This window comes from Pagrus major, chromosome 8, assembly GCF_040436345.1.
Source record: "Pagrus major chromosome 8, Pma_NU_1.0".
Taxonomy (NCBI): Eukaryota; Metazoa; Chordata; class Actinopteri; order Spariformes; family Sparidae; genus Pagrus; species Pagrus major.
This window is the reverse complement of record NC_133222.1, coordinates 28,165,132-28,192,728: the sequence shown is the minus strand read 5'-3', so window position 1 is coordinate 28,192,728 and position 27,597 is coordinate 28,165,132. Positions and strand designations below refer to the sequence as shown.

Genomic DNA, 27,597 nt, shown 5'->3' with positions numbered 1-27,597 from the left:
CCAACCTGCCAACTCTGTGCTGTCTGCAGATTGTTAGTGAAGGGAAAGAGTCTGACTCTGTTACACTGGAGGTACATGGAGTAGAAATGGTACTCATGAGTACAACATGAGTCAGATTACAAAGAAGAAGCAGAAAAACAAGCAGTGCTGAACTGAAATCACTGAAACTATAAACACAAAACATGTGCTGACATCAACTCCTCCTCCCTCTCCTACAAAAGTTAGTTTAACTCTGCTGTTCTCACACTGCCATTGTTTTTATAGCACTTTTATACCATTGCGTTTCTGTTGCAAAATCTCACTGGAGAAAATGTAATTCAACTATCTTTCCTCGGCAGTGACTCGGCATCCAGCTGCTTTGTGTTAAAATAAACTCATGCACGTTGCCTTAAATTTTGGAGGCCGAACAGACTGCAGTGGCCAGAGCAGCACTCTGTCTCTTGAAAAGTCTGTCTCTTGTGCAGTGGTGGCAAGTCACTAAGAAAATACAACTTTGAGGTATTTGGACTTAGATGATATATGTGCCATGCATTTACTCAATTATATTTCAGAGGACAGTATTGTACTTTTTATTCCACTACATTTATCTCACAGCTGTAGTTACTGGTTACTTTGAAGATTAAGATCGTGCTGAGTAAACATACAGTATGATGATGAGCTTATAAAATATAGTTCAATATCCCAATAGTATACAGAGCAGTTCAAAGTTAGCTCCAACTTGTGCTATAACATTAACATACTGATTAGATGTTGGAGAAAACTGTCTTTTAAAAAGAAGAAATAACACATTCTTCATCATACAAATAAAAGGTAAAATTCATGAAAAATAAAACCTACCCTTGCTCTATTCAGTGCCCTTAGCGGTCTAACTGTTACAGCTTTACTTCATCTCGTATGACCAGTGCCTTAAGGTGACTAATGTTAGCTGATGTTTGCAAACTTTAGACAGTTATTACTGTTTTACTCACATTACTGACTCAGTTACACTGACTCTATGACTCATCTGTTTTTGTTCTACGGTTACACTAGCACATGTTTTCACGGAAGTAAAACAAGAATTAAATGCAGGAGACATATTTGGTGTTTCCTGCTCGTGGTCTGATCCAGTGGCTGTCATTAATGTGACCCATATTGTAATGTTTTGCAACCAAATCACTCTGGAGAATCTTGAGAAAAAGTCCAACGTGCCATTATCCTGTAATTTGACCTTGAGGCCATGATGTCAGTTTAGCAAAGTTTACATTGTCTTGCTTTACTGCAACAATAATAACAGCAACTTTTACTTTGAAGCACAGGACATGCAATGTCACATAAGGCAAATTAACTCAGACCCATCATGTCACAACTCACACAGTTCTCATTTTCCATGACTAATCTTCAAAAGATGTCTGTCTTAAATTACATGATTTAGTCCAATTTAAGGGTTCTTGGATGCATGGGAGTTTTGCATGACAGTGTCATACATGCTCTGCATGCACAGCAAACCACCAGTCACAATCATTCTTGATCATTTTATCAAACAAAGCAGGGTCTAAGTTGGTTGATTGATAAAATGCACTCCCCTACAAAATCTCCCTAATCATCCTTAAATGACTAATTATCTCCACACAGAGCTTCTCAAGTTTTCATGTGAAAATTCCTTTTATTTTTCATGCAACATTTGGCTCTTTACAGTAAGTGCTAAATGCTTCAATATGTTCTATAGCTAGTCACTAACTTTGTCTGCCGGCTGGTGTGAGTCTGTCAAAGCCTTTCCTCTTTGAAAAAGCTGTCTGCTATGAATGTGAATGATGCTGATGAGAGCTGAGAGAGTGAACCAAAACAGTAAAGTTGTGAGACATGCAACTAAAACAATAAGCTAAAAGACACTAAAGAGCAGAGACATGTTCATGTTAAACATTTTAGTTAAGATGAAAACACTGATTTCTGCAGCTTTGAGTAAAAGTTCAGTGTTCTTTTTCACCACTGATTACTTGGAAATTCAATAATGTCTACTACTGGACTACTTTTTTCTGTTACACTCCCTCCAGCCTACTAGCGCTATGGCTACTGTTAACCCTGCTACAGTAGAGATACACACTATTACGACCTTGAGTGAATATTGTTTCAAAAACACATCTACAGTAGGTGACAGAAGGCCTGGCTTTAACCTTCTCTACTGTACATAAGTAAACGACTGCTCTGGTTTACAGTGAAACCCTGTTATTGCCTGCAGAGCGCTGAGGGAAGGAAAGAGAGCCAGAGAGGGAGAGAGAGTGAGAGCATTTATAACTTCCTGGGGATTCACTGGAGACACACACACATGCACACACTCACAGTTGCACACACACACACACACACACACACACACACACACACACACATACATACACACACACCACAGAGGGTTGATTTCAGCATAGAGAAATGTGCTGACCTGCACTAAGCAGGAGCCAAGGGCAACAAAACACTAAATACAAACGCTCCTCTCTGAGCTGGGTACTTTCCCTTCACTGCTCACACATGTTTAAACAGTGTGCCTGTCTGCTTCTGTGTGACCATTTAAGTTTGTGTTTACGTCTGTGAGAAAGACAGGAACAAAATACCCAAAGTCTAGCTTCTTCATCTTTCTTGTCACATCTCTCATTATCCTGCTGGCATTAATAGAGCATTAGATTCTTTCTCCTCTCAAAGTCCTTATTCGTGTCTGAATAATCCCTCTTCAGCTGTCTGCAGGGTGATCCCACATGTTACTGTAACAGAAGGTTAATGAACCACTCAGCTCTCTGCATCACCGGGAAATCCCCTCCTCTCTCTCCCCCTATTATACCCACCTTTTATTACAACACATCCAGGCAGAGTGACCACAATTGGTTGTAAACAATCTTCTTCTTCCTGTCCTCCTTTATCATAAATATTTGGACATTTCTGGTTCACCACTGATGGTGTTGTTAGAGAATTGTATTTGTTTTTACAAGAAGAGGGCTTGTCTTTACATTTCGAAACATTTATCGTATGACAGTGATCGCCAGAAGGAAGGTTGGTGGTTCAAACTCCACATCCAGCTCCACTAGCTTTAGACTAGTCATTAAACTGGTCATAAAAAGGTAAAAGTCAAGGAATTCATTCCAGGGAAACAGAGAATTAATGATCTTGACAACACATGTCACTGTCACCTCAGCCAAGTGGGTTATGTTTTCATCCATGTCTGTTTGTTGGTTGGTTTATGAGCAGGATTATACAAAAACTACTAATTTCAGACAGATTTCCTTTAAACTTAGATGGAGGATGGGTCTCGGCCCAGAATGTACCCCATCAACTTTTGGTGCAGATTAGAATAAAGGGAGGAATCCAGGATTTTTTCTCACTGTCTTCAAGTCCCCATGATACCAGAGGTGGAGTGTGATTTGTTTCTGCATATTTACATGTTTCCTGTAAAAACAGTCCAGTAGGGAGGGACATTAACGCCCCCTGCCATGCAGCTAGTCTTCAAAGTAGCCCAGACTGGCAGCTTTCAATTAAGCGACAAGGACTACAGTACCAAGGTGGTTTTCTTGGTTTGGCTGCTGGCAATGTTAGTCAGCTAATAGGACTGCTAACGTTAGCTGCATAACTAAACATGTAACTGTCTAACAGCAGCTAAACTCTATAAACCACCTCCGTACTTGGTTCCCTGTCGTCAAACTGGCCACAGTTGATGTTGTAATTTGTGTTTGGTCCCAACACCAGCCGTGATCACTTGGAGCCCGGTATAGTTAGGTACTGTTAGTAAAGCCATCTCTTCATCGGAAAATACCGTAAATCACAGAAAGCTGAGGCTGAGCAGCTAAAGGACATATGAGGAAAAACCACAAAACATTGTCTCCATAAAATATGATCCAGTTTCCCCCAAATCAGTGAATAAAGCTATAAATTAGTATTTTTATACAGCACACAGTGAGGCCCGGCCACAAGAAACACTCCGCTACAAGTGGCATCTCTCTGAAACGAAACCTTAGCTCTGTGCCACTCACTCACCACTCAAAGTTAGAGGTCGAGTAATGGGTCGATGTCATTAGATTATTCGTTGGGATTGGTTGGTTAGCTTACCTAAGCACATGTGACTTGTGACATGTGACATTTTTTTACAGGATGAACATATGACTGAATTTTGATATAATAATTTTTGGGTCATTTTTTTGGGCATGTATTGTTCAAAAGGTGCACAATGTGACCGTGGACGTGATCTAAAATGATTATGGCATTTTTCATTTTAGCTTGACCTTAACACGGTCTCTCTTTTTTTAAATCAACCTACTATTTTTTCCACAACACAATGGAGATCATTGTAATCTGCATTGTTTTGTTATACTGGTGGTTGGCTGTTACAGATCTGGTGAGCTTTAATTATGGCTCAGCAGTTATGTGTGGTTTAAAATGTAGAGTGGTGCAGGGCTATAAAGTTTGATAATGGATCAGGCTTGAATGAATTAAAGGGGATTGTGGGCCTTGGCGGAGGTGTGCGCTCTACTGAGTGCTATTTTTGTTTGTACTCCCACATGTTCTTTGACACGTTTGATACACCCGTTTGCACACCTGTACATACACATGTACAATTACAGCTCACTGCTTATAAGGGTTAATGTATACCCTGTATATGTTATGTATGACACCACAACACACCATATTTAGCATAAAGAGAAATGTCTAAAGTAAATCCTTATTGGGCCTTTCTCATAATCTTTCTGATGATAAAGCAGTGTGTTTATCACATATCATACAGTATGTTCACCTTGCATATTTTGGTTTGTTTTTCTCACTAGCTGTTAAATCTGGGCCAAAAATACTGCACAAACGGTACTGCAAATATCAAGGTCAGGAAAACACCTAACTGAGGGCTGCTTGTGCTGGTCGTGCATCGTAAGGGAAAAAAAGGACCAATAGTGTGCACACTTGAAGTTTAAAAACTAAAGATAAATACTGCTCAGTTGATTTTATTTTATATTTCAAAAACCTGTGCTGGTGCTTGCTGGCAGTCTTCATCTTGTCATCTTTTGTTCATCAACAAAACGCGTTGTGACATTTAATGTAATATGTAAAAGCTGCGTCACAAAACAGTATTTGACTTCTGTGTTCTGAATTTAAATTTTGTGTTTTAGTTGAAAAGATTATTAGTAAAAAATGATGTGTTTAACATGAACTCTTTATATCAACATTTTGTCAAATTAATATTAATTTCTTTTTGTACCGTTTCATGTATTATTATTATTTTAAATAAGGACATAATATATATATTTCTGCATTAAAATATCAAAAAAATATTCAACCTTTGTTATTTATTTTGTTGAGTTGTGTACTAACATTATCCTAAATGTTTCCAACAATGTTCAAACCCAGAGAAATCCATAAACCGTACGGATCAAGCTACCTACATTTCATTTGGTCGCCGGGTAAACGCCAGGTGTTACATCAGAAGTCGTCATAAATGACTAAATGTAGAACAAATAAAACTTCTTGTTAAAACTACCGCTTTTGTTTTCATTGTTTGAGTGCGAGACCTCTAGCAGCAGAAATTACATATTGTGCATTTAAATCCAGATAGAGTTCAGATTTCACTTGCAGAAAACTTTAAGTTTGAAAAACGTCAAATTGATATATTAAACAATGGATGAGGAATCCAAACATATAAATGTATACTACACTTCTGCAGAAACTCCCTGTAAGAATGACACGATGACCCATCAGTGAAATCCTTTCTATGTAAACATCTATTTCATGTCTTTAAGAATTGAAACTCACTCCTCTGTTAAATGTACATGGATTCTAACAAAGCCCACTAAAGTCTGGCTGTGTTGCTCCCTACCTTGTGCCAGCAGGTGCAATGTGTGTGGCAGGGTTGGCAGGCAGTCAGAGGCAGGTAGGCAGCGCTGGCATCAGGCAGGGAGCAGGCAGCGGGGGACAAAGAGGCCAGAGGCAGGGACACAGTCTGATGGTGATAGTGGTGGTGTCGCTGAGCGTAACAGACGGCGGCTCGATCTCCGCCAGGGCCTGCTGCTTGAGCCTCCCCCCCTCCACTGCTCACCTGCAACATGTTTCGAAAGATGCCAGAATCAGAAACAGAGCGAGAGTAAGATGTGACAGTTGGGTCATCCCTCTTTCTGCTTATGTCTACTCTTTTTTTTTTATCAAGGATAGACAAAAAGGTCTCTTGCTGCTTTGTGCAGTGTAGTGACAAGTGACAGGAGCATGGATTTCAGAGACTGCCAAATCTTAAAAGAGTCCAAATTTGATGTTGTAGCCTATGAGAGAGCAAAGATGATGATGCACCAGAGCACATATGTGAAAACTGAAGTAGTACATCCTTCTCTTTGCCTCAAACAGGGTTTGCACATTTAATGAAGGCAAGAAAATATAGAAATAAGTGTAAAGTAGTTCACACACCATATAATTCTATAGTTCACACTGTTATATGTGATCTTCAAAAACAAATATATTCTTTTCTTCTTTTTCTTTGCCAAAAAACAACAACCAGAACAAATGGAACATTGGGATTAAACGTTAGACACGAATCATAGCTCCAATTTTTGCCAAAATTGTAGTAGATGTAGCCTGGTTGTTTCTGAGCTGATATTTTCTTATGATAGACTAAACACTGCAGCATTGAGAGCCATTAAATTACATTTGGTGACAGATGCATGAAGAACTGCAATTTATCAAAGAATCCATCAAGATGATTGTTTTAAAAATAAATAAATCTCTAAAAAATTTCAACAAAAAATGTATTTGGTCTGATCTCAGCTGTGATCGACGTCGTAAACTCCTGCATGCCAAAGCATGTAATTTCTTTGTTCACCACTGAATAACACATGACTGAGGCATCCTGTCATTGACTGTCTCACCTGTAATTTTGGTGTATAGGTGACATGTCAGGGTGCTGTACTGCTCTTTAAAATATTTTCTCTGTCAACCCCCTAGAGAGCCTAAAATTAGTTTGTATTTCACCTGCTGATATGACTTTTCCTTTCCTCTGAGCAGGTGAACAGCTCACCTGTGGCCAGGGGCCTGGTGGATGGGTTGACGTGGTGACAACTCAGAGCACCCAACACTGGTTAACAACGCCTAGTGGTCTGAATTTATGGGATTTATTCATCCTGAAGAAGGCACCATGTCAGAGAGATGTGGATTCATAGCAGAGCAACAGCCTGCAGCAGCATGCAGTCATCTCACCTGCTTTATGAGCTCTTTAATCCAACCTGTCAGTCAGTGGGTAACCACCACATGTTCTCGGTCAGCCACTGAGTAGGACTTTTACTACTTCTTGTTTTATTGTTTATGCCATTTACACTCATAAGACTATAATGACATGAGAACACATATCTCTATGTTACACTTTTTTCACCTGATACAGTCTGTGCCCCTGTACTTACATTTTGAATGAATGGTATTTGTGTAAAACAAGGCCTGTGTCAGATCATTTAAATGCTGAGAAATCGGCATTTCAAGTAAGAAATAAGAAAATAAGTTAAGTTACTAAGGTACATCAGGAGTTTCTGAGAAATAACTTGGGTAATTAAGGCCCATTATGTACTTTCCAAAAGTTGCTTGAGCTATCCATTTACATAAAAAAGTATGTTCTACTCTCACTCAACTAGTACAGATACAATGATTTTATGGAAGAATGTAATTTACTAGTAGTAAAATTATTTCACACGCAGAATATTTTTCACTTAGACAAAAGTGGCGATGATCTGATAGGGGTTGAATTACATTTAGATCTTATTCAGTGCAGTCTGTCAGCTGGGGCCCTGTGAAGCTCAGGTTTGGACTCTCAGTGGCTCTCCACTTGGAGCATCCCTCTCACCTGCAGGATGTCCTGGATCTGGCCGAGCTGCTGCCTCAGCACCTGCTTCTGGTGGAAGCTGAAGGCCGGGTGGTGAGAGGCCATGGTGAACAGTAAGAGAAACTGCTCCTCCGTCCTCCCGTCGTTCAGCGCCAGGCCGTAGTTATTGATAACGGTGTCTATGTGAGTCAGGGTCCGGTACAGGACCCCCGCTGCCTCCCTGTTGTCCGAGCCCAGCAGGGCGAGGGACACCAGCAGTTTGCTGCGCACCACCTCGTCCGTGATGTTGGTGAGGCCCGAGAGGTCAGCGGGGTTGTTGGCTTTGATCTCCGCATCCCGGAGGGAGTGGTAGTCCTTGCGGGCCAGGTCCTCCAGGCAGGAGCCGAGGAAGCGGAGCTCGATGGGGACGCAGAGGTCCAGAAGGCCGCATAAGAACTCTGCTCTCTGTGCTGAGGTGAGGGAGGAGAACCAGCGGTACACCCCCTCCCTCTGTACACAGCTCCGGCTCTCCACCATCCTCACACCTCCACTCCGACTCAACTTGACCTTAATTGTTTGGACAATGAGTGGAATTAAAATGGCAGACTTTCGGCTGAAAGTAAACTTCACAACAAAGGGAGCGCGTGTCTGTGTGCGTGCGTAATTGCGCAGGCGCGCGTGAGAAGCTCAACTTTCATAAAGTCAGAGCTCATTAATCAACATGAAGACAAACCAGTGAGTGACGCTGTGTCTCTCTTCAGTCCCACTGTTTGTGGCTATAGCAGTGAAATAAAAGAAACAGCAGTTGTTCCCTGTGTTGGCGGGCCAGCAGCACAGAGCAGCAGGCCTTTCCGAACCATAATCTCACCAAATCGCCTCATAAGAGAAGTGGTCTGGTTTTGGTTGAGCACGCAGCACGACAGCCGGGAGCCCCTCCGCTCCGCCGTGTCCCTCCCCGCCGGTCGGACCGCTGCCCCCCCTCACGGTACAGAGAGAGCTCGTGCAGAATGGCAAGGAAGATCAAAACACACCGCCCCATTCAAGGAGACGCTGAGCCGGACAGAAACTTTGCCGCCCCGCTCTCCTGTCCCACAACGAACCCGTCCTGTGCAGCTGTTCCTCCGTCCTCATGGTTTTCCACAACTTCTGCGAGGAGCCGACGGCTGAAGCCCAGCGACAAAAGTCCTAACCGCGAGCAAGACTGTGCTTGGGTTAAAGTTTGAGAACAGAACTAGTGTGGCTTGAAGCTGCTGCTGCTGCCACTGGAATAAACATTATAACATTTTCAAGACATTACCTCGTCAAACGCCGCTGTGGGTTTAGAAAATAGCAGATACTGGAGGTGTTGTTCGGTGTCCATGAATGAATTCCGTGCAAAATACAGTTGTACGCTCCCTGAATTCTACCATGAGTCTTGAAATGCAGAAAAAAAGCAGCTGTGTATGACATTATCCCAACTCTGGCAGCAAGACCAGCCCATCGTACGGAAATCTGTCCTCTGATTGGCTGCGAGCCCTGTCTGTATTCGAAGCCTCTCTCGTGATTGGCTCCGAGGGATATCCGCTGCCCTGCTATTTCACATCTTTTTCTCATGCGCTCATACATATCTGAGCTGAGTTACTGCAGCTTTAAAGTGCCAGATACACGTTAAACTGATGCTATATCATGGATTTGGTACGATAGTCTCACCATAAAGAAAGTTATGGTCTGTATCGCCTACGACTAATGTAGTTTTTACTTTTAGTATCGTTACTACTTGAGTTTAAGAAGTTAGCTAGCCTTCTCAGATATTATAGCAACGGACATACTTTAACTAAACAAAAGGGAAACTTGTAAGAAAAAAAGGGGGCTGGCATGACGGTCACAACTGAATAGGCCTATTACAAAAACAAGCACATATAGATATTGAAATATTTAAGGAATAGTGCAATTACCAGTTTTAATACGCCATAAATAAGAAAAGTCACTTTTAAAGGCACAGCAATGAGTATCAAAGGGTTGTCTATAGAAATTTACTGTAGTTTTGGCAATGGATGAAAGATGTGGTCAGACTGGCTGGAGATTCACTCAAGCCACTGTATAGATTGACATACTTTATGTCCTACATGGCAGCAGCGATAATACATATTATATTTATTGTTATTTAGGGTTAGGGTTATTTAGGGTTATCTTAACTCCTCAGTGTCCTTCAGTGAAGCCGCTTGATGCTCTAGTTTTGTAGTTCATATCTAGGACCAGAAGATGGCGCCAGATGTCCACGTTGAAACCTTGATGCAGAGGCACACTTTGCTGATGGACCTGCTGTTGCATCCATCATGACACCTGACCATCCATGCCTCATCACAGGTGATAAAAACATCACACACTAAAGATCCTTTAAAAATGTTGATTAAACACAGTTTTAAATGACATAACATGTATTAGCTCTTGCTTCCCCCACCCTGCCCTTCTCTAGTGTCTCCTCCTCTCCATCAACATAGCCTCCCTCCATCCTCCCTCTCATTGACAACATTGGTCTCTAGAGGTAAACCCCGCCTCCAAACGCAGGCCCCGCCCCTCCAATGACGGAGGAAAATTCAGTTAAGGTTTCTATAGCAACCATACCCCTCCCTTTGAACCAGGCCTGTACCACTCCCTCTCTGCATCAGGGATGCTGCCTGCTAACACACACAAGGAAAGTATGAAAACACAACACAGCAACACAAAGAGAGAGACACTATTAAAAACACAAGAGCCAAGAGTCATTTTCTTTCAAACACTTTCATTATTTTCTCCACATAACTCAAAAACAAAACAGAGTAATTCCCAGAAACATAAAGAAAGAAAGAAAGAAAGAAAGAAAGAAAGAAAGAAAGAAAGAAAGGAGAGTCAAACTATAGAGAGAGAGCTTGGCATGCTGTAGCATGCTGCGGACTAACAGGGTGGCGCAGGGCATCGTCACCAGGCTGATGGCATACAGCAGAGCTTCAGTCTGGGACCCTAATGAAAGGAAAATATATTGTTCTGCCTCTCGGGGTGCAGGCACATTAGACTGTACTCTTGTAATAATGTGGGGAAACACCGGAAATGAGCCTACAGCCGAGTTTGAGTTCCAATCCGTAGTTTGAGAAACGCTGTCGGACAGAAAAAACAACAGCGAGCCTTCCTGCCCCCTGGAAGTTGTTACCGATGGCAGCGGGCTCAGCCACCCCATCACGTGGAAGAAGGAGGATGCACACACATGTTCAGACACTCTGATGTGCGTTCATGTGAACACATGCAAACAAACACACAGGCTGGTTTGCCAGATGGGTTTGACACACACACACACACACACACACACACACACAAACGGTGTCTTCACTGGACTATAAAAATAGACAAATTGTGACTGATATTTGTGACTGCACTTTAGTTTGTGTGTTTGTCATTCAGGGTCTTGAGTCGGTGGAGAAGAAGCTTAGGAATGGAGGCGGTAAATCCTGACCTTGATCTTGGCCACTGTTTGCTTCTACTACAACAGTCTTGCATCATTTGACTAAAATCCTTTCAAACTGCTTGTTCCTGTCAGGCTGCTTGGAGTATCACTTGGCTCCACATAGAGGTTTCATTTAACCCAGAAAAGATAGATATCAGTCCATAAAAGACATTTGGACTCTAAAGTTTAATCATCAGTGCCAAATAGGTTTCTTTCCAGACACTGCTCCTATCAAAACTTAACATGTCGCATGTGCTTCTGAAGCTTCGTCCACTTTCAGTTTCAACGCACAACTAAGATATTACAGTACATATGCATGCATTGTTGTACTTTTATCAATTTGGGCTACAAAAGCAAAGCAAGTGGCGACTAGGATTTTTTTCAGACATCTTGCAAGTATAGTATAAAAGATGTAGTCATTGTCTTCAGGTTAAGTTTTGAGAGAAGCAGTGGGAGACACTGATTTATCAATATGATATTTCTGCTGTTGCACATCCAGGCTTTTCTTCAGTGAATGCAGCACCGCCTCTGAATACCTCCGCTAGTGGTACAGTAGGCGCAGGGCTTTGCCAAGGACAGTCTTTCTTGAACTCCCACCAACTCAGAGGAAGCTCCATCCTCTGACTGGTGTGTGTGGAGGTGGGAGAGAGTAGGAGGGAGAGATGGAGAGAGAGCACAGCTGTCAGCTGATGCTAGAAGGCTAGATGTGGATGAGCAGTGACTGTGTCCTCATGAGATGCTCTGGTAAAGTTCATGAACAGCATGAAAGGCCACTGAGCTACTTGGAGACCACACATGCACACACACACGCACACACACATACACATGTTCTCAATCTCAGCATGAGACGAAGAATGAGAGGAGACAGGTATCAGAGTGGGGTCTGATGAATGAGAGGGACAGGGAGCTATCAGCCATTATGCAGGAAGCACACACTCACCAGCTCTGAGTCTTACATAAAAACACACACACACACACACACACACACACACACACACACGCACACACACACACACACAGGAACACACACCTTTAGCCATCAGTAACAACACCTGGGCAGGTGGAGGAACCAAAAGGCAGGAGTTGTATAAAGAGGGGTGGAGGGTTACAAAATAAAGAATATATCCATCAACATATTGTACATGAGAGAAAATGTTAATAAATAAATTATAAGTTACAAATCTGTTGAAAACTATGATTTGAAGATGAAAAAGTCTGTCTCGTCAGTCCTGTCTGCAGACAGTGGAAGCAGACATCTTGCTGTAATGCCAGCTGCAGCTCTCATGGCCTGGGGATCAGACCGGTTCAGCCCATTTGAGTCTGTATGTGAACTATTGAAGCTCACGGAAGTCCAGGTCCTGGACCATATTATCTCCCTGTAGCCCAGTCACCTGGACTGTCTCACCCCTATGCCGTCCATTTATTTGGGCTACGCACTACAGAATCTCTGGACCAAGCTCAGCTGAGGTTAGACCAGGTCCGCCACCTTTAGCTAAAAATGATGCCGGAGCCCTCCTCGGTCCTAGTCTTCCTTCAGCCGGGTGCAGTCCTCTCGGCAGGAACACGAAGGAGCAGCAGATTCGTCGTAATACTCATATGAATTTATAGTTGTTGTAGCATAGATAGGCTGACTCTGAAAGCGATGCTGTCTTTAAATAAAAAAGTGGATAAACAAAATAGCCACTCCAATGTTGAGCAGAATCACCATGACAACGAGGATAGAGCTGTAGGCCTGCGTGGGAGAGAGAGAGAGAAAGAGAAGGGGAGAGTGTCAATAATAAGGACACACACACACACACACACACACACACACCTGCTAATGCATTCAAATCCACATATCATATTTATGTCTTTACCTAACAGCCAAGAAACCTTTCATTACCATAGTCGGTCGTTAATACGTCAGTAGATTCAGTGTCAGGGGAACCTTAAACCTCCAAACCAACCTGTTGTTAAGTGTGGGTGGTAAAGGCTTTGCTTTAACACAGTTTAAAGGACCAAACCACATTTTTTTAACATAAAGGCATATCATTCTCCTCTTTTTCATTAGTGTATTCATATGAAAAAGAATTTTTTTGTCGCTGTTGAAATAATTTCACATTTATTCAAACTTGCATAACTGCATGCACATCACTCATCCCACTGCTGTCAGGTGAATTCTGCTAACTGTCACTTCAGCAGGAGCCGGCTCTTTTAGTGGGTCAGAAAATCCCACAGCCCTGGGGTTTATAGAACCTTTTCAAAAAAAATTCAGATGAACTCAAACACATGGGTGCCAGGTTCAATACAATGCTCTGACATTTTGAAGATGCCAGGTTTTCACCTGACAGCAGTAATATTCCCCTGTATTGAATAAATGTTGATACTGGCTTTTAGTGCCGCTGTGTGATGCTGAAACGAACAAATTCAGAGCTTTGTTATGAGTCAATTTCAGCCGCAGTGACTGATGTTCTCTTCAGATGTGTGGAAGAAAAACCCACCTGTTTTTCTCAGTATTGGGTACACTCACAAATCAGCCTACGTTACCAATCTACACTCTACCTTGTCCTTATTCTTTTAGAAATAGTATGTAAGCAGGCAGTTTAAAATGTGTTTCTATTGCAAAACCAGGGTTACCAATGATTCACAGATACAAACAGGATTTTATAGAGCCAATATTATCCGCAATCACAGATAAATGCAGAAAAAGATCATTTATTATATTTTATAGTAATTTATTATTATTCAATTCCCAGTTAAGTTTACTGTTTCAGTGCACTGAATTTAGACTATAAAGTCTTTGTCATACAGTAAGTGTTACATAACCTCATTTGAAGGATAAATGCAAAATATGTGTGTATAGCAGGTGGATGGGTCTAACGGATGTGGGCCCCCACTTGTACAACCAGCACATCCTAAATGACCAGGAGAACATATACTTTCCTAACTTATATTTCTAATTAATGAAATTAACATTTAAATACACAATAAAGACACATTTTTTTTGCTTTTCTTTAAAAGTCAAAGACAGCATTCATTTGGCTGCTATCATGTTTAGTCTGGACCAATTACAACAGGCCATTGTGTGTGACCCAGCACTGTAGCCCACACACGCATGTCACGGCAGGGAGGTTGTCACACTCATAGGCAATGGGTGGAGCTGAGGATAGGTAAGGCTAATATTTGGCCAACGATCAGACTGGTTCTAACAACCAGACCAATGAACATTATAATGTTCATAACTAAACTATCATCGGACACCAGAAAGTATTAAACCACCTGCAACATAGCTCATATGACGTGAACAAAACTCACAAACTTCAGGCTTCACTGAGTGACCTGACCGCTCTCTTTTTCAAAATCAGTTTTAAATGCATCCAAAATAGACAAACAAGCAATTTAATAATAGTCTAACTTCAATATGAAGGTGGGATCTTGCATAAATTAAGCTCTATCAGTGTTTCTATTTTATTTCAGTATTTTAAATATTTCCGTGCGTGCAGCAGCTATCGAGGCACATTTAAGCAGCAAAACTAAAAGCTGTAGTTCTAAACTTGACAGGACAGAAGAAACTCAAACACAAGAACTTCCATTCTGTGATTTACCTGCAAGAAACTATAAAGTATCCAGACACGAATCTCGGTAAGGCAACAATGTCATCTCAAATAGCTACATTTAAAAATTCCCCTGGTTTCAAAAAAACATTAAGCAGGCATATCAATGAATAAAGACAAACTGACAATAATATACTGTAAGGAGTGCATGTCAAGTCCACAGGTGAAAGGAACACAATTAGACACTTTGTCAATAGTGGATATAAAACAGTTTCAATTAGATAAATAAGGAGAAATCCCACAAAGAGCTACACTACTAGCCCACTTCCTCAGGCAATCCAATAATCACTTAACAGATTCAGTTATCACTTAACCGCTCTTTCTTATTTTCTGGTTTGAATTATGTTTTTGGTTTCTGGGAAAATGGCACAAAAAAGGCCTAAATTGTAAAGCTGTTTAATTTTTGCAGTACGTATGGAAATACCCAGCAGCAGTGGTGATAAATGTGCAATAATGACAAAGCAATTTGCATCTTTAGCTCAACGAACAGTGCTGTGTTGATTCCACAGGGAAGCCCACTTTCTCTGACAGAGTGAGGTCAGAGGGCAAGCTCTGCTGCAGAACAGCAGCCTGGAGCTGGTGGGGAGTCAGCGCCTTGCTCGATGACACTTCAGCAGATGCTTGGTGACAACCTGGGTCATGTGGGTGAAGGCCAGTCTTTCTGACCACCTGTCCACTCTGTGTAAATATGTGAAAGTGAATCCAGTACATTCACTGACATTATCATCGATGCAGCAGTTTTTTACCCCCTCGAAGAAAGCCTTACAAATAATCTCCTTGCTTGAAAATTACACATTTTACAAATATTTATATAGAGTGTATTTCAGTCTTATTAAAGGATTTACCAAAAGAGGAGGTGCAGAAGACCTATGGTTTTAATTAAGTCTACCTCTAAAATAATTTAACAACAGCTGCAGTGGGAGAGGGAAAATGGGACTCTGAGTAACACTACTCTGATATTAAGCAGCATCAGTGCAACATTGTTGTAAATGAATCTGTCCAGAGTGGCTGCTAACAAGGTTTCTGCTGATCAATCCGGTGATAGGCTTATCCCAGATCTGTGTCATAGATGATTACCAGACCAGGACAGTGAAATCCTCTGATAATCAGCCTTTTCTATCTCTATTTAGTGAGAAAGTGTGTGCTTTTTATGTATCCACACACTGCAGTACCACTCCTGACTTTTATACCTGTTGTCTGTGGTTTTTACTCTGCAGTTTCTACTATTTACATTTGGTTGGCTGATTTGTGAATAATTAGATTCAATTTTCAGTCTAATTACTTCATTTGTGCGTGTGAAGCATGATCATTCATAATTAGTATTTTCAATTAGTAAACCATACAGATACTCTCAGGTCTAAGTGCTCAGCTCTGCCTCTTAAGGAGACCTATTATGCTTTTTCAATTTTGTCTTTTCCTTCAGTGTTCCCTTCAGGTTCTTGTGTATGTAAAAGATCTTGAAAGTTAGAAAGGTCAAATTACGCACCAACAGAAGCCCCTGTCTCCAACAGAAAACACTGCTCCTAAAACGCCTCGTCAGTAGTCCCGCCTTAAATTCCGCAACTTTGTGACATCGCGCTATGTCACCATGTCACATATTTGTGTAATTTATGCCTAGCAAGTTTGGCATGTAAGAATTAATTTAGCCAAGTTTCTCTGTTGTTAGCGGTGCTGGCTCAGGCGTGTGCAAGCTGACCAGTCAGAGCAGACTGGAGGGGGGCCTTAAAGAGACAGGAGCTAAAACAGAGCATTTCAGACAGAGGGGGAATACAGAGCTGCAACACTGGACAGTATGAGAAATGTTAATATGTTTCCTTAAATGATGCAACTCTAGAGTTTTTTTTCTGAGTAAGTGAATAAGCAAATAAGCCATTTTTGTGAATGCTAAAGCAAAAGTTAGGACTCTGCCCAGGACTCGTATTAGTAAATCTGGTTTTATTCTGGTAAACATGCTCACTGAAACACATTCCTGACATAAAATGGCTATTAAGTATGTCAACACAGTTTTTTGGAGGTGGAAAAAAAAAGTATATACACGTATCCACACACAGTCTATCTCAAAGGTACAAAATAATTTTGCCCACCAATTTTGGCAAAAAGAACCTGGACTTTGGTTTAATCTGCCCTCAACGTCAGGAACAAAAGGAGGCGGCATTCCACAGAAATGATTATATTTCTGATTCTTTATTCTTTTTTAAAGAAAATGTATGGAGGGGCTGCAGTTTACGTTGATAGATTTTAAGCAGATCTACCCATGTATTTTATAAATATAATAATGTATCTACAATATGTGACTCTGATATCAGTATTTCCTAGAATTATTTCTTCAGTCCTCAAATATGACTAAATGAATTTGCAGATTTGCTGTCAAAAACACTGAAATTACAACCTAATTACTTTGCACTATTCACAACTATTTACTTTTCAAGAACACATCAACTGCAACAGTTTGCTCTTAATCCTCATGTAGAGAGCACAGAGCAGTACTCTCCAGATTAAGTATCATCACAGTACAAATGGTGAAAGTCCCATTTAACATTCTTTTCCATTTGCTTCAATCTAATATGAACCACTTTTTTGTCATTAGTAGAGAAATGCAACTCAGTCTCTTCACCAGCTCCTTGACCCCACCAAGCTCCTTTTTTAATAACAGAATGCTTATTATCCTGAAGATAAAGCGCTGGCAACAAGAAAATCATTTTTCTTGCTTACTAGCATCTTCCCCCACCACTGAGAACTGCCATTGTGAACATCTCTTGAAGAGAAGTAACTTAGATGCTTCAGGCAAAATGTTGGCCAATTGCAAACAATTATCCAGTGAAATCATTGGAAAGACAATTTGAGCAACTACATCAACAGTGTGTAATGTGAAAACAACCACTCGCAGCAACAAATCGCAGTGACTCCAACTCTACAGAACTTTCATTTCTTTTAGCTAATCTTTTCTTTTATGGTCCACATATTGACAGTATTGTTTGACTGCTCTCATCAAGCAGCAGCAGGCAGCTGCTTTCAGCAAACAAGCTGTGATAAACCAACTGTACTCTACCTGCCCAGCACTAAATGGCAAAGAAAGTAAGCAGCTAGTAGGCAAAGAAAGAACAATTCTAGCAGCCGAAGGAGCCAAATATTGAAGACTTAAACAGAGATAACAGAAGACCAAATATTTGACTTAACGTGACCAGAAATGAGACAAATAAATGCTTATGCTGCTTTGTGAGTGTTGAATGTGTAAAGAAAAGTTTTGCTAACACATTGACTATAGCTTAACAGATCTCAGTGTTTCAACTTATTGAGTGAGTCGTCTAAAACCAGAAAAAAAGTTTGTCCTGGCTTACATCCTCAACACACCAGAGACAACAAAAATGCTACTTCTGATATGCTTAAGCATGTTGTACTTACTCGTATAAAACTGCAGAGATATGGGAGGCTCTATGGCACAGTTCTAAATTAGCTTAAGCGCACAATATGTAAAATTGTTGTTGGGAGTCCATCTATCAAAACAAAACCGACCTTTTCTGGCAAGAGTCTGGTGGTGTGGGGGGCAGAGCCACTGCAGCTGCTCAGAGCCAACCAGCTCTCCAGGAGAGAGTTGGGTGCAGAGCCAGACAAACTGGAGGAATAAACCCCTGAGTCACATTGGATTCTGCTCTGATCCTAAGCTCAGAGATTACTGTTTAACCTTTGGTGTTTAAAATTGGATTTATCTTCACTCCTGTTTATCAACCTGACTGCAGCAGCGATTAGCGGAGGTGACCTTCATTGTCAAGTGTTTATGTACTGACTGCCTACTGGAACTGGAGGGGAAATGTACCTTATTTTGTGATTGTAACACAACAGAGAGGAGAAACAACAAAGAAGAGAGAGAACAGGAGTCTGTGGCGAGTGTTGTGACCCTCACTGCTTGTTGTTGCTTGCTAGCTTATGGCTAATGTACAGTAAAGTAATCTGGCTGTTTGGGGACAGCGAATAAACACAAATGATCCTGCGTTTAAACTCACTTTGCAACAACCACCATTGCCGATGAAAATCTATCTGCCGTGACAATGACGGACGAGCTAATGTTTGAAAGTTTTATACACTTTACGTTTTGTCACATTTGTGGACTTTACTTACTTACCGTACTTTACTTACTTTATCCTAGAAGTAAGAGCGACAGGCTACCAAAAGAAATACAACATTACCTTGAGTAAACTTTTGGATTTTTGGAAACATTTTGGATAATGTAAGAACACAACTCGAGTCGTTTTTTGACATTTAAATGGAGAATTCCTACATATCTGTCTGGCAGAGACTATGCTATGACTTTGTTCTCTACGTTGCCCCAAAGCTCCATTCTAGGACCAGCTGTTTAGACTTTAAATGCAACCATCGAAAAATTGTATCAACAATCACAGAATTTCATTTATGTTACCATTTAGACCAAACCACATACAGCTACTGGATGTTCTTGCAGGGTTAGGCAACTTAAACATTTGGCTATGGTTAGAGAAAGATCGTGTTCATGATTAAGGTGAACATTAAGTGCAGGTATGGGACGAGACATGACCCGGCTCTCCTGCATGAAGGTGACATGGAACACCACCATATACCGTACCACCCCCACCTCCACGCCCTAACAATCTGCCTGACTACATAAAGGGCACACTACTTCCTGCATTGGCACTGAACACTGGCATTGGATGAAACAATCATCAGTGTGTGTGTGTGTGTGTGTGGAATCGGCCAATATGGACATAATCCCTCGGGCTACTGGGCTATAAATTCCATATGACTCTGTGATGTAAATCCTAACATATTCATCATGTCTGCTCTTTTATGTCACAAACCTTCCCATAATGGATCAGAGGCGGACGTTCTATTAATTAGAGCACAGGCTCTGAGACAGAAGTTGTGCAGTGACTTAAAATCAAGCCCCAAGCTAGTAACCTCGGTCTGCTTTCTGATCCTCGTCTGAATTTTGAAGCTCACATACAAAATATCACCAGCAATGCCTTTCATCATCTCAGGAAACGCTGAACAGGCACTGCCATATCTCTTCCAACGCATACCAAAGGACCTATGCATGCTTTTATCATCAGTCGGTTTGACTACAGTACTGTAATGCTTTCTTTTGTGGTCCACCCAATAAAAGCTTAAGACAAGCTGCAGACCAGCCAAAATGCGGCAGCATGTGTGCTGACCATTTGGTAGCAGATGCATCTTTGTACATTGTAAGATTCTGCTCTCGTTTTTCAATCACTAATTGGAAAAGTAGCATGTCAAAGACACTTTTAAAATGTGTTCCTGCTAATTTGTTCATTTATCTAACATTGGCCTTTCACTTTCGCTTATCTGTCTCTTCACTACTCTTCAGATCTCTTTGTCATCATGTTAGTTTTTGTTATTGTGGACCATGAAAGGCTTGGTCGTCTGGGGACACATCGTACTGCGGTGTTGTTCCTGTAAATATGAGCCTTTGGGATGCACAGAGGTTCATTTCTGTGTTCCATGATGATGACTGGTTGATGTCTTTGAGTGGACACAGGGGTGCAGAGCTATTTTGGTACCGAGGTTTCATGCCGTAATGGATACAACCAAATTAGTAAGCATCTTTTTTCTGTTTCTGTATTTTGCACTTTTGTGTTGCCATCTTGCACAAAAAGAACCATGTACAAAAAAAGTTTGATTAAGAGATTGATGGATTGATATTGTGTGTGTGTGTGTGTGTGTGTGTGTGTGTGTGTGTGTGTGTGTGTGTGTGTGTGTGTGTGTGTGTGTGTGTGTGTGTGTGTCAGTGTTCCCTCGGTCTTTGCAGTGTTCCCTGTGTGTATTTATGAGTGTGATAGTATCTGTGTCTGCTGTGAACCTGCCTTACACAAATCTCACTTGCTTCTCTGCGGCTGCAAACACACAAACACACACACGCACACACACACACACACACCCCACCTCCAACCACCCCCCGCCCCCTTGTCACTGACATACACCCACCGATTGGCCACCGTTGAAGCAAGGCATAAGCTGTTCCCTAGCAACAGAGCACTGGTTAACCAATAGGGGGCCTTCTGTGAGGAAGGGGCTAGTTTGCCAGTCTGCTGTTACTAAGGTGGAGAGAGGACCGCTGGGGTTCTCTCTCTGCCTGAATATCTATGTGTGTGTGTGTGTGTGTGTGTGTGTGTGTGTGTGTGTGTGTGTGTGTGAGTGTGTGTGTATTTCAGGCTTCATGTTTTCAAGTAGCAGGTAGCAGCAGCAGCCACAAAACTACAAACGAACCGGCTTCATTAACTGTGCCAGAGTCAATGCTGCTGCAGACACATTTGTATTAAAGTGAGCAAGTTGTGTGTGCAGTGTGGAACTGTATTTAACAGTTTACACACAAGTAGAACGTGTGTGTGTGAGAGAGAGAGAGATTGTATTCATAATGTGCTCACTGCATGTCGGTAGCGTACCGTGTGTGGCTTTCACTCGCTGCTGACTTTCCCGTTGGTTTCATTAGCTAATGCTGCGACCGTATTATGATCCAGGATTAGCATGGGGCCGTCCACCAGCCTGAGTCAAGACGTAGCCAAAAAATTATATTATAGCGGCGTAATCCTCCCTGCTTGCTCATAGTACAAAAAAATCTTTCTTTATTTCATAAGGTTAAACCTTGTGCCTCTCCCCCAGGATTATCTTAATATGTGGGATAACATTGTGTTATGTCACTGGGGATGGAATGTATCCTCATGACAGTGGGCAACAAATCCTTTTAGTCAAATCAATGTGTGGCAGCAACATGACAGATATGACAAATGCACCATACAGCTGCTTTACAGGGTGATATTAAGGCTGAGCCACAGAGCCATGCAGAGGTTCAAACTACTGAAATTTAAGCTGCTACGGTAAATTTTATTATATTAAGAATGGATAAAATCACTACATTTAAAGTCAAATTGGTTGCTCACATGAAAAATATCAATTGACGACATCTCTTCTTAGTTCTTTGTAGCTTTAAATCATTTTTTAAGTCATTGATTTTGTTTTATACCCTGCATCTCAACATCTTGCCTCAGTCTCAGTTCTCTCATCAGTGTTGTTTCCAGGAGCAGCTGTCTTTAGCTACAGTAAGAAGTTCGTATAAAAAACACTTTCAGCTAGTTACTGTACCAAGAAGAAAATGGGAGCAACAAGTTGATTGTTAAAGGGGAGCATTTGGTTCCTAAAGAGCCAAATATAGTATATAGAGTGCAGCGGGGATTAGGTATTTTTATAGGCTAACCTGGAAGTTAGCATCGCCCTGGTTGCCTCATCAAAAAGCTGTAGGGTTTTTCAACTTTTGGATAATAGCAGAAAAATAAGCTCTGTGGCAAACACAAGTTTATAATACTTGCATGTTTTGTTCAGCAAGAAAATCACAAATACACCACTTTTATGATATATTGAGGCGTAAATGCAATCGCCAGAAGTAAAAGCTAATGTTGGGCTAAACACAAACTACACCACCGTGGCACGACTTCACTACACCACCACTAAGCTTCGTACTACATAATACTATAAACATTTTAATAAAATGTAAATCGATCAATCTTCAAGTTGGAAAGTTGGAATTAGACGAGTTTGCTCCTAAAGTCCGTCTGTAAAGAGGGTGTTTATTCTTCCAGAAGTTCTGGCTCTGCATCTGATGCTCTCCTGGAGAGCTGGCCGGCTCTGAGCAGCTGCAGTGGCTCTGCCCCCCACACCACCAGACACTTCACAGAAAAGACTCGGTTTTGCTTTGATAGACAGACTCCTAACAACAGCTATTACATATTGTGCGCTTAAGATAATTTAGAACTATGTTTTATTAGTTTTAGTACTCATTCCTGTGACACAATTCAAAATCAGAGCTTAAAGGAGACTGAATATTGGACTGACATCAGGTGGCCAGAATCATGACGACAAATGCTAATGTTGCAATATTTCTGCTCACTGTGTAAATTGCAATAAATTGCTATAATGTTTGCAGTATCACTTTTATACAGTAATTATGCCGATGTTGTGATTTCAGACTATTGTTCTGCCCCCAATTGGCTAAATCAATTAATGCAGTTTTATAGAAACCTAAGAAAATGTATCCATAGATGGTTTTCCCAGTTGGGAATAACATGACCAGCCTGCACAAGGCCCTGATCTCAACTCCATCCAATAGCTTTGGGGTGTGAACAGCACTTATCACCCAACATCAGTGTTGGACCTCACTAATGCTCCTGTGGCTGAATGGGAGCAAATCTGTGCAGACACGTATCAAAATCCTGTCGAAAGCCTTACTTGAAGAGTGGAGACTGTTATAACACAGATATGTTCAACAACCACAAATTAGTTTTGTGTTTATCTGTCCATATACTTCTGGCCATATAGAGTAACATGGTGACTAAAAAATGGCATATCACTGACTAAATTGACTGATTAAAGATTGTGTGTTGGAAATGTTCAGTTTTTTAACCTTGCCTTTGTTTTAGCTATCCTTTAACATCAGTCAATATGGTACTTTACCCATCAGGCTAATTTGTGGAGATACAGCAAGCGGAAACTCAGCTAAATATAATCTTACAATGGTTCATTAGGCTTCACACAAACAACCAGACAGGATTTAAACACGTCCCTGGTTCAACTGTACTTAACTGGAAAAGTGAGCTGAATACTGTCATGTTTTTTGCCCTTATGATGTCTAGCAGACGCACCATGTCCCCAAATATCAACAGTAAACAGATGTGTAAAGTTATTATCATAACCAACAGGAATGATGGCCAAATCGACAAAAACACATTAACAGTATTGATGTAGACAAAGAGCAATTACCTTATTATGTGTACTGCTGAACCACAACAAATGAACACAGAACAAATTCTAACTGTGTCTATTTTGCACCTGGTTGCCACTGTGTGTATTAAAAATGCTTTCAGCACACATTTGTCAGTGTGATGCTTGACAGTATACATGAGGGAGTTCATCAGATAACTGAAATTCTGTTAACAAGCACAGCTCGTGCTGTACGCCTGACACCTGACAGCACACAGTGATGCTGGTAGCTGTTAGAGCACTACACCTGTAATCACCAGGGACAGTGTTTATGTTATTAGGTTTTTAACCAGACCTCACGTAAATATATATATATATATATTAATCCGGTTTCATTAAATTTTCTAAGTACATCTCAACATCAAAATAAATCTAATTTTCGTCTCTACCAACTCCTAAACAAATCTGGTTCTTTAGCTGTTAAATATGCTCACCAGCTAGTTGCTAACTTTGTCTGTCTGTCATTGTTTGGTTTGGAGCAGGTAGTGTACAGTGGATTTGTGATAATCAAACAGTAATGTTCTGGGGGCGGACGGTCCAGAGAAAGAGGTGAAAGACCAAAATGCTCAGTAGAGCTGAGGGGAACTGGAGTGTTCCACATACAAGTGGTCATGTGATCCATTGTGAATACACAAATATTGTCACTTTAATGTTGAAATTTAAGCATTCAAATTTTCTGAATGCTTAAATCAGAATTCATGTGGTTTGAATTATTCTCTTTGAAATTCCTAGAGGTTCATTTCAATTTGATTTGAAGAATGTTGTCTTAATGCAAGTGCAATATGTGAGAATTTTAGTTGAAAACATTCAAAAAATATGTTTAGAAATAACAGTTTTGACGTTATGACATCTACAGTATGTATTGTGTTGTTGAGATATCCACTGAAGTTAGCATGCTAACCAGCTAGCCCCGGTCCAAGCCCCCAGGAGGAGCACCAGGCTCTGAAGCCAGTTTTTGTAGTGGCCAAACCGTGTAATTACATCATCATGTGATGCACTGCAGCCCAAAAATACTTTTTCACATGAGCTTACATTGTGAAAGAAGCGCCTCATCATAATTTGAGCCATTCAGTCCAATAACATTTGGAAAGTCTAGAAGAGCTGCATGATTAAATTATTTTGTCCCCATTCAAGTTAGCTGGGTGCTAAACCGGAAGTTAGCCGGCTCAGTCGGCGGAAGTCTCTAGTGTGCACGCCCTATGGGCCGCACAATGTGGAAGCTATGCGGAAGAGCCCCGGCCAGAAGTCTTTTTTGGGCTTCATGCGGCACTGAGCAGCCTTCATAGGAATGAATGGTGCTCCGTCTCGAGGCTGTGTCCATTAGCAATAGGTCCATGACCTCAGCCCAACATACCTGTGCTAGAGGTGCAAACCAGGCATGTGCCCCAAGCTCCCAGTCTGGACCACTAGATGCACGGCCAACTGAGCTAACTAGCTAACAGCTGCTACAGTTAGCAGTAACTTAGTTGATATGCTGCCCCCTGTCTGTTTTGAGTTCAGGTGGCCCATGCTTACATACTGCACCTTTAAAGTTAACAAACTGTGATAGAAAATTACTAATATTCAAAAACCATCCAGATTAAATTGGTGTAAAATTTATAAAAATAATTAAATCAAAATCAAGTTGAAACAATTCACTCAAATTGGACTGGTTGGACTCTGAACTTGAAAAGTAAGTGCTTTACACCAGGAGATATAGAGAGGGATGAGAGATTTTGTAGTGTTGTATTTTGAGTCTACAGGGTCGTAGTTGTCACAGTTTTATACAGCTGCTTCAACAGTGAGGTGGCTTTTTTTCATTGCTGTATAAAGAAAAAGTCTTAGAAAAAGATTTAAAGTTGCAACAAAAGGCAACTTTGTACTGATGGAATTTTTGGAAGTTGTAAATATTAGAAACCTGATGTTATGGCAGAATTGTTTGTTCACAGGGGCTGCTGATGTGGTGAAGACAATGAAGATATAAAACGAGGTGAGTACTAGAAAAAGTGCTTGCTTACTGTTGTTGAAGAGTTAGTCTTGTGTTTTTTCTCCTAAATTTAAACTCACACAGCTGGTGCGGCAGAAGAATTTTCAGCCAATGACAATAAAAACTATCTCCAAGTAATTTGTGCGGTGCCATGTTGAGGATATCTCAGCCATCAGCTGTTTGGTGAGACAAAAATCTTGCCTGTGCAGCTTTAATCTGTCAGAGTTGGTTAAGTGTTGTATTTCATGTGTGATAGAGTTGTGTTGGTGTGCTCAGTGTGAATCTTACTGAGTTGCCTTTGCTCTGCGTGAGGCTGCGGTCCTGGTCCGGTGTGATGGGGGAGGACTTCAGAGGGGGGGAGAGGGTGAGGTCCCGACGTAGAGGCCGTGAATCCATCTTGTCCCCCGCTCTGTCCAGTTTGTGTGAGTCTTTACCCCCCTCCCGCCCCTCTTTCCCCTCTCTTCCTTCCCTCCCCTCCCTCCCATCGCGGTTCTTATGCCTCTGTCGTTGCACGGTGTGCGAGCGCCCCTCTCCATGAGCGTGACTGTGCCCGTGCCTCTCCTCACCGTGCCCATGGGGCTTGTGGGTAGTGGAGTCTCTGGGCTGTAAAGGCTTCATCTCCATCTCATAATTGCTAATTTTCTCCTCGTCCTGCTCCAGCAGCCGGCCTCCCCTGCCGTGCACGCCCCTGTGTCCGGATGTCCAAGAGGCAGACGAGGATGACTCCGTCCACCTGTCCCCTCTGGCCTGTCTGTGATTGGATGATCCGTGCTCCCGGGACTTGTGATTGGAGGAGCTGTGTTTGTGTCCATTGGTCCGGCTCGCTCCTCGTCCGCTGACCCCACCTCCTCCCTTTGACAACACCCCTCTCCTCTTGTCCTCGCTCCAACTATTGGCCCGTGGATACTCCCCCTTCCCTCCTCCTCCTCCTTCACCTCCCCCGCTTCCTCCTTCCATCAGCACCTGGATCTCCGTCTGCCCTCCTCCCCCGCCTTTCTCACCCCTTTCTCCTCCGTCCTTCGTCCTGTCCGTGTGGTCCACGGCGCTCTGCCGATGGAAGCGTGCACTCCTGCTGCGCTGGCTGGGCCGAGCAGGGGGTGGAGGAGTGTGGGGGGGTGAGGAAGAAGGGGGACTGAGGTCTGGGGTTGCAGCATCGTTAGATGGGTCGTCGGAGGCCCCGCTCTTTACATAGAGGTCGGGGCTGTCGGCGGTGCCAGCGCTACTTGACAGCCCCTCGCCCTCCACCTCGCTGGAGACCTGACGTTTGGGACGCTGCACCTCCATACCTGCAAAAGTCAGAAGACATCGGAAAGATGTTTTGACATTCAATGGTCATCTCTTCTTACTACTTTAGACTTGCTTAAATGAAGCACAATAAGCATCAGGTCAGACAACAATGACATGCATGATATCACAATACGTGTTAGGGACTGTGCAAAAATGAATTAGGGGATCTATTTTTGAAAGACGCTATCAGAAAAAAAGTTATCAAAAACTAAAACAAAATGGAGAATAATCAAAATAATAACAATAAAACAACACGTTCCATATAGGACACAGTGGCAGTCTCCTGGGTGAGAGGCCTGTATTTAACCCATTCAGCTACAACAGCCAGCTCTAGATGTGAAAATTGTCCCGTTTGGGTCAAAAAAGAAAAACTTGTGAGCAAGCTAATGTAACAATACCCTAAATCTCTGTGCAGCACCTATCTGCAATGGCTAACTAGTCAGCAAACATGTTACCGAAACATATTGGTCAGTTAGCTGTATTAAGTGTGCAGACATTCTCTTGAGGCAAAATGTATTGTTTTATAACTTATCGAGTAAGAGACTCTGACATACCCTCCACCCAGGAGGTGATGCTAACAGGGAGTGTACCTATGTTCCCCGGGTCCTATGTTCCCCACTGTTGCCAGGGAACATAGGACCTTTTTCTAAGAAAGGGTCCTAAGTAACTTACCCTAACCCTAACCCTAATCTAGTACCTAATCTAGCCAGTGCCTGGT

General features: G+C 41.8%; 2 protein-coding genes across 3 annotated transcripts in view; both read right to left on the bottom strand.

The window, feature by feature from the left end:
• Positions 1-9,143, bottom strand: part of zcchc14 (zinc finger, CCHC domain containing 14) — a 32,656-nt gene extending 23,513 nt beyond the window's left edge. For both annotated transcript variants that reach the window (XM_073472014.1, XM_073472015.1), the window contains exons 1-2: positions 7,820-9,143; positions 5,822-6,040 (exon numbers count right to left, since the gene is read on the bottom strand). In XM_073472014.1, coding sequence (XP_073328115.1) covers positions 5,822-6,040; positions 7,820-8,314 — 714 coding nt within the window. In that variant the 5' untranslated portion in view covers positions 8,315-9,143. The remainder of the gene's footprint in view (positions 1-5,821; positions 6,041-7,819) is intronic.
• Positions 9,144-12,885: 3,742 nt separating this feature from the next.
• jph3b (junctophilin 3b) overlaps positions 12,886-27,597 on the bottom strand; it is a 53,902-nt gene continuing 39,190 nt past the window's right edge. The window contains exons 5-6 of the mRNA XM_073472498.1: positions 25,881-26,878; positions 12,886-12,966 (exon numbers count right to left, since the gene is read on the bottom strand). Coding sequence (XP_073328599.1) covers positions 12,886-12,966; positions 25,881-26,878 — 1,079 coding nt within the window. The remainder of the gene's footprint in view (positions 12,967-25,880; positions 26,879-27,597) is intronic.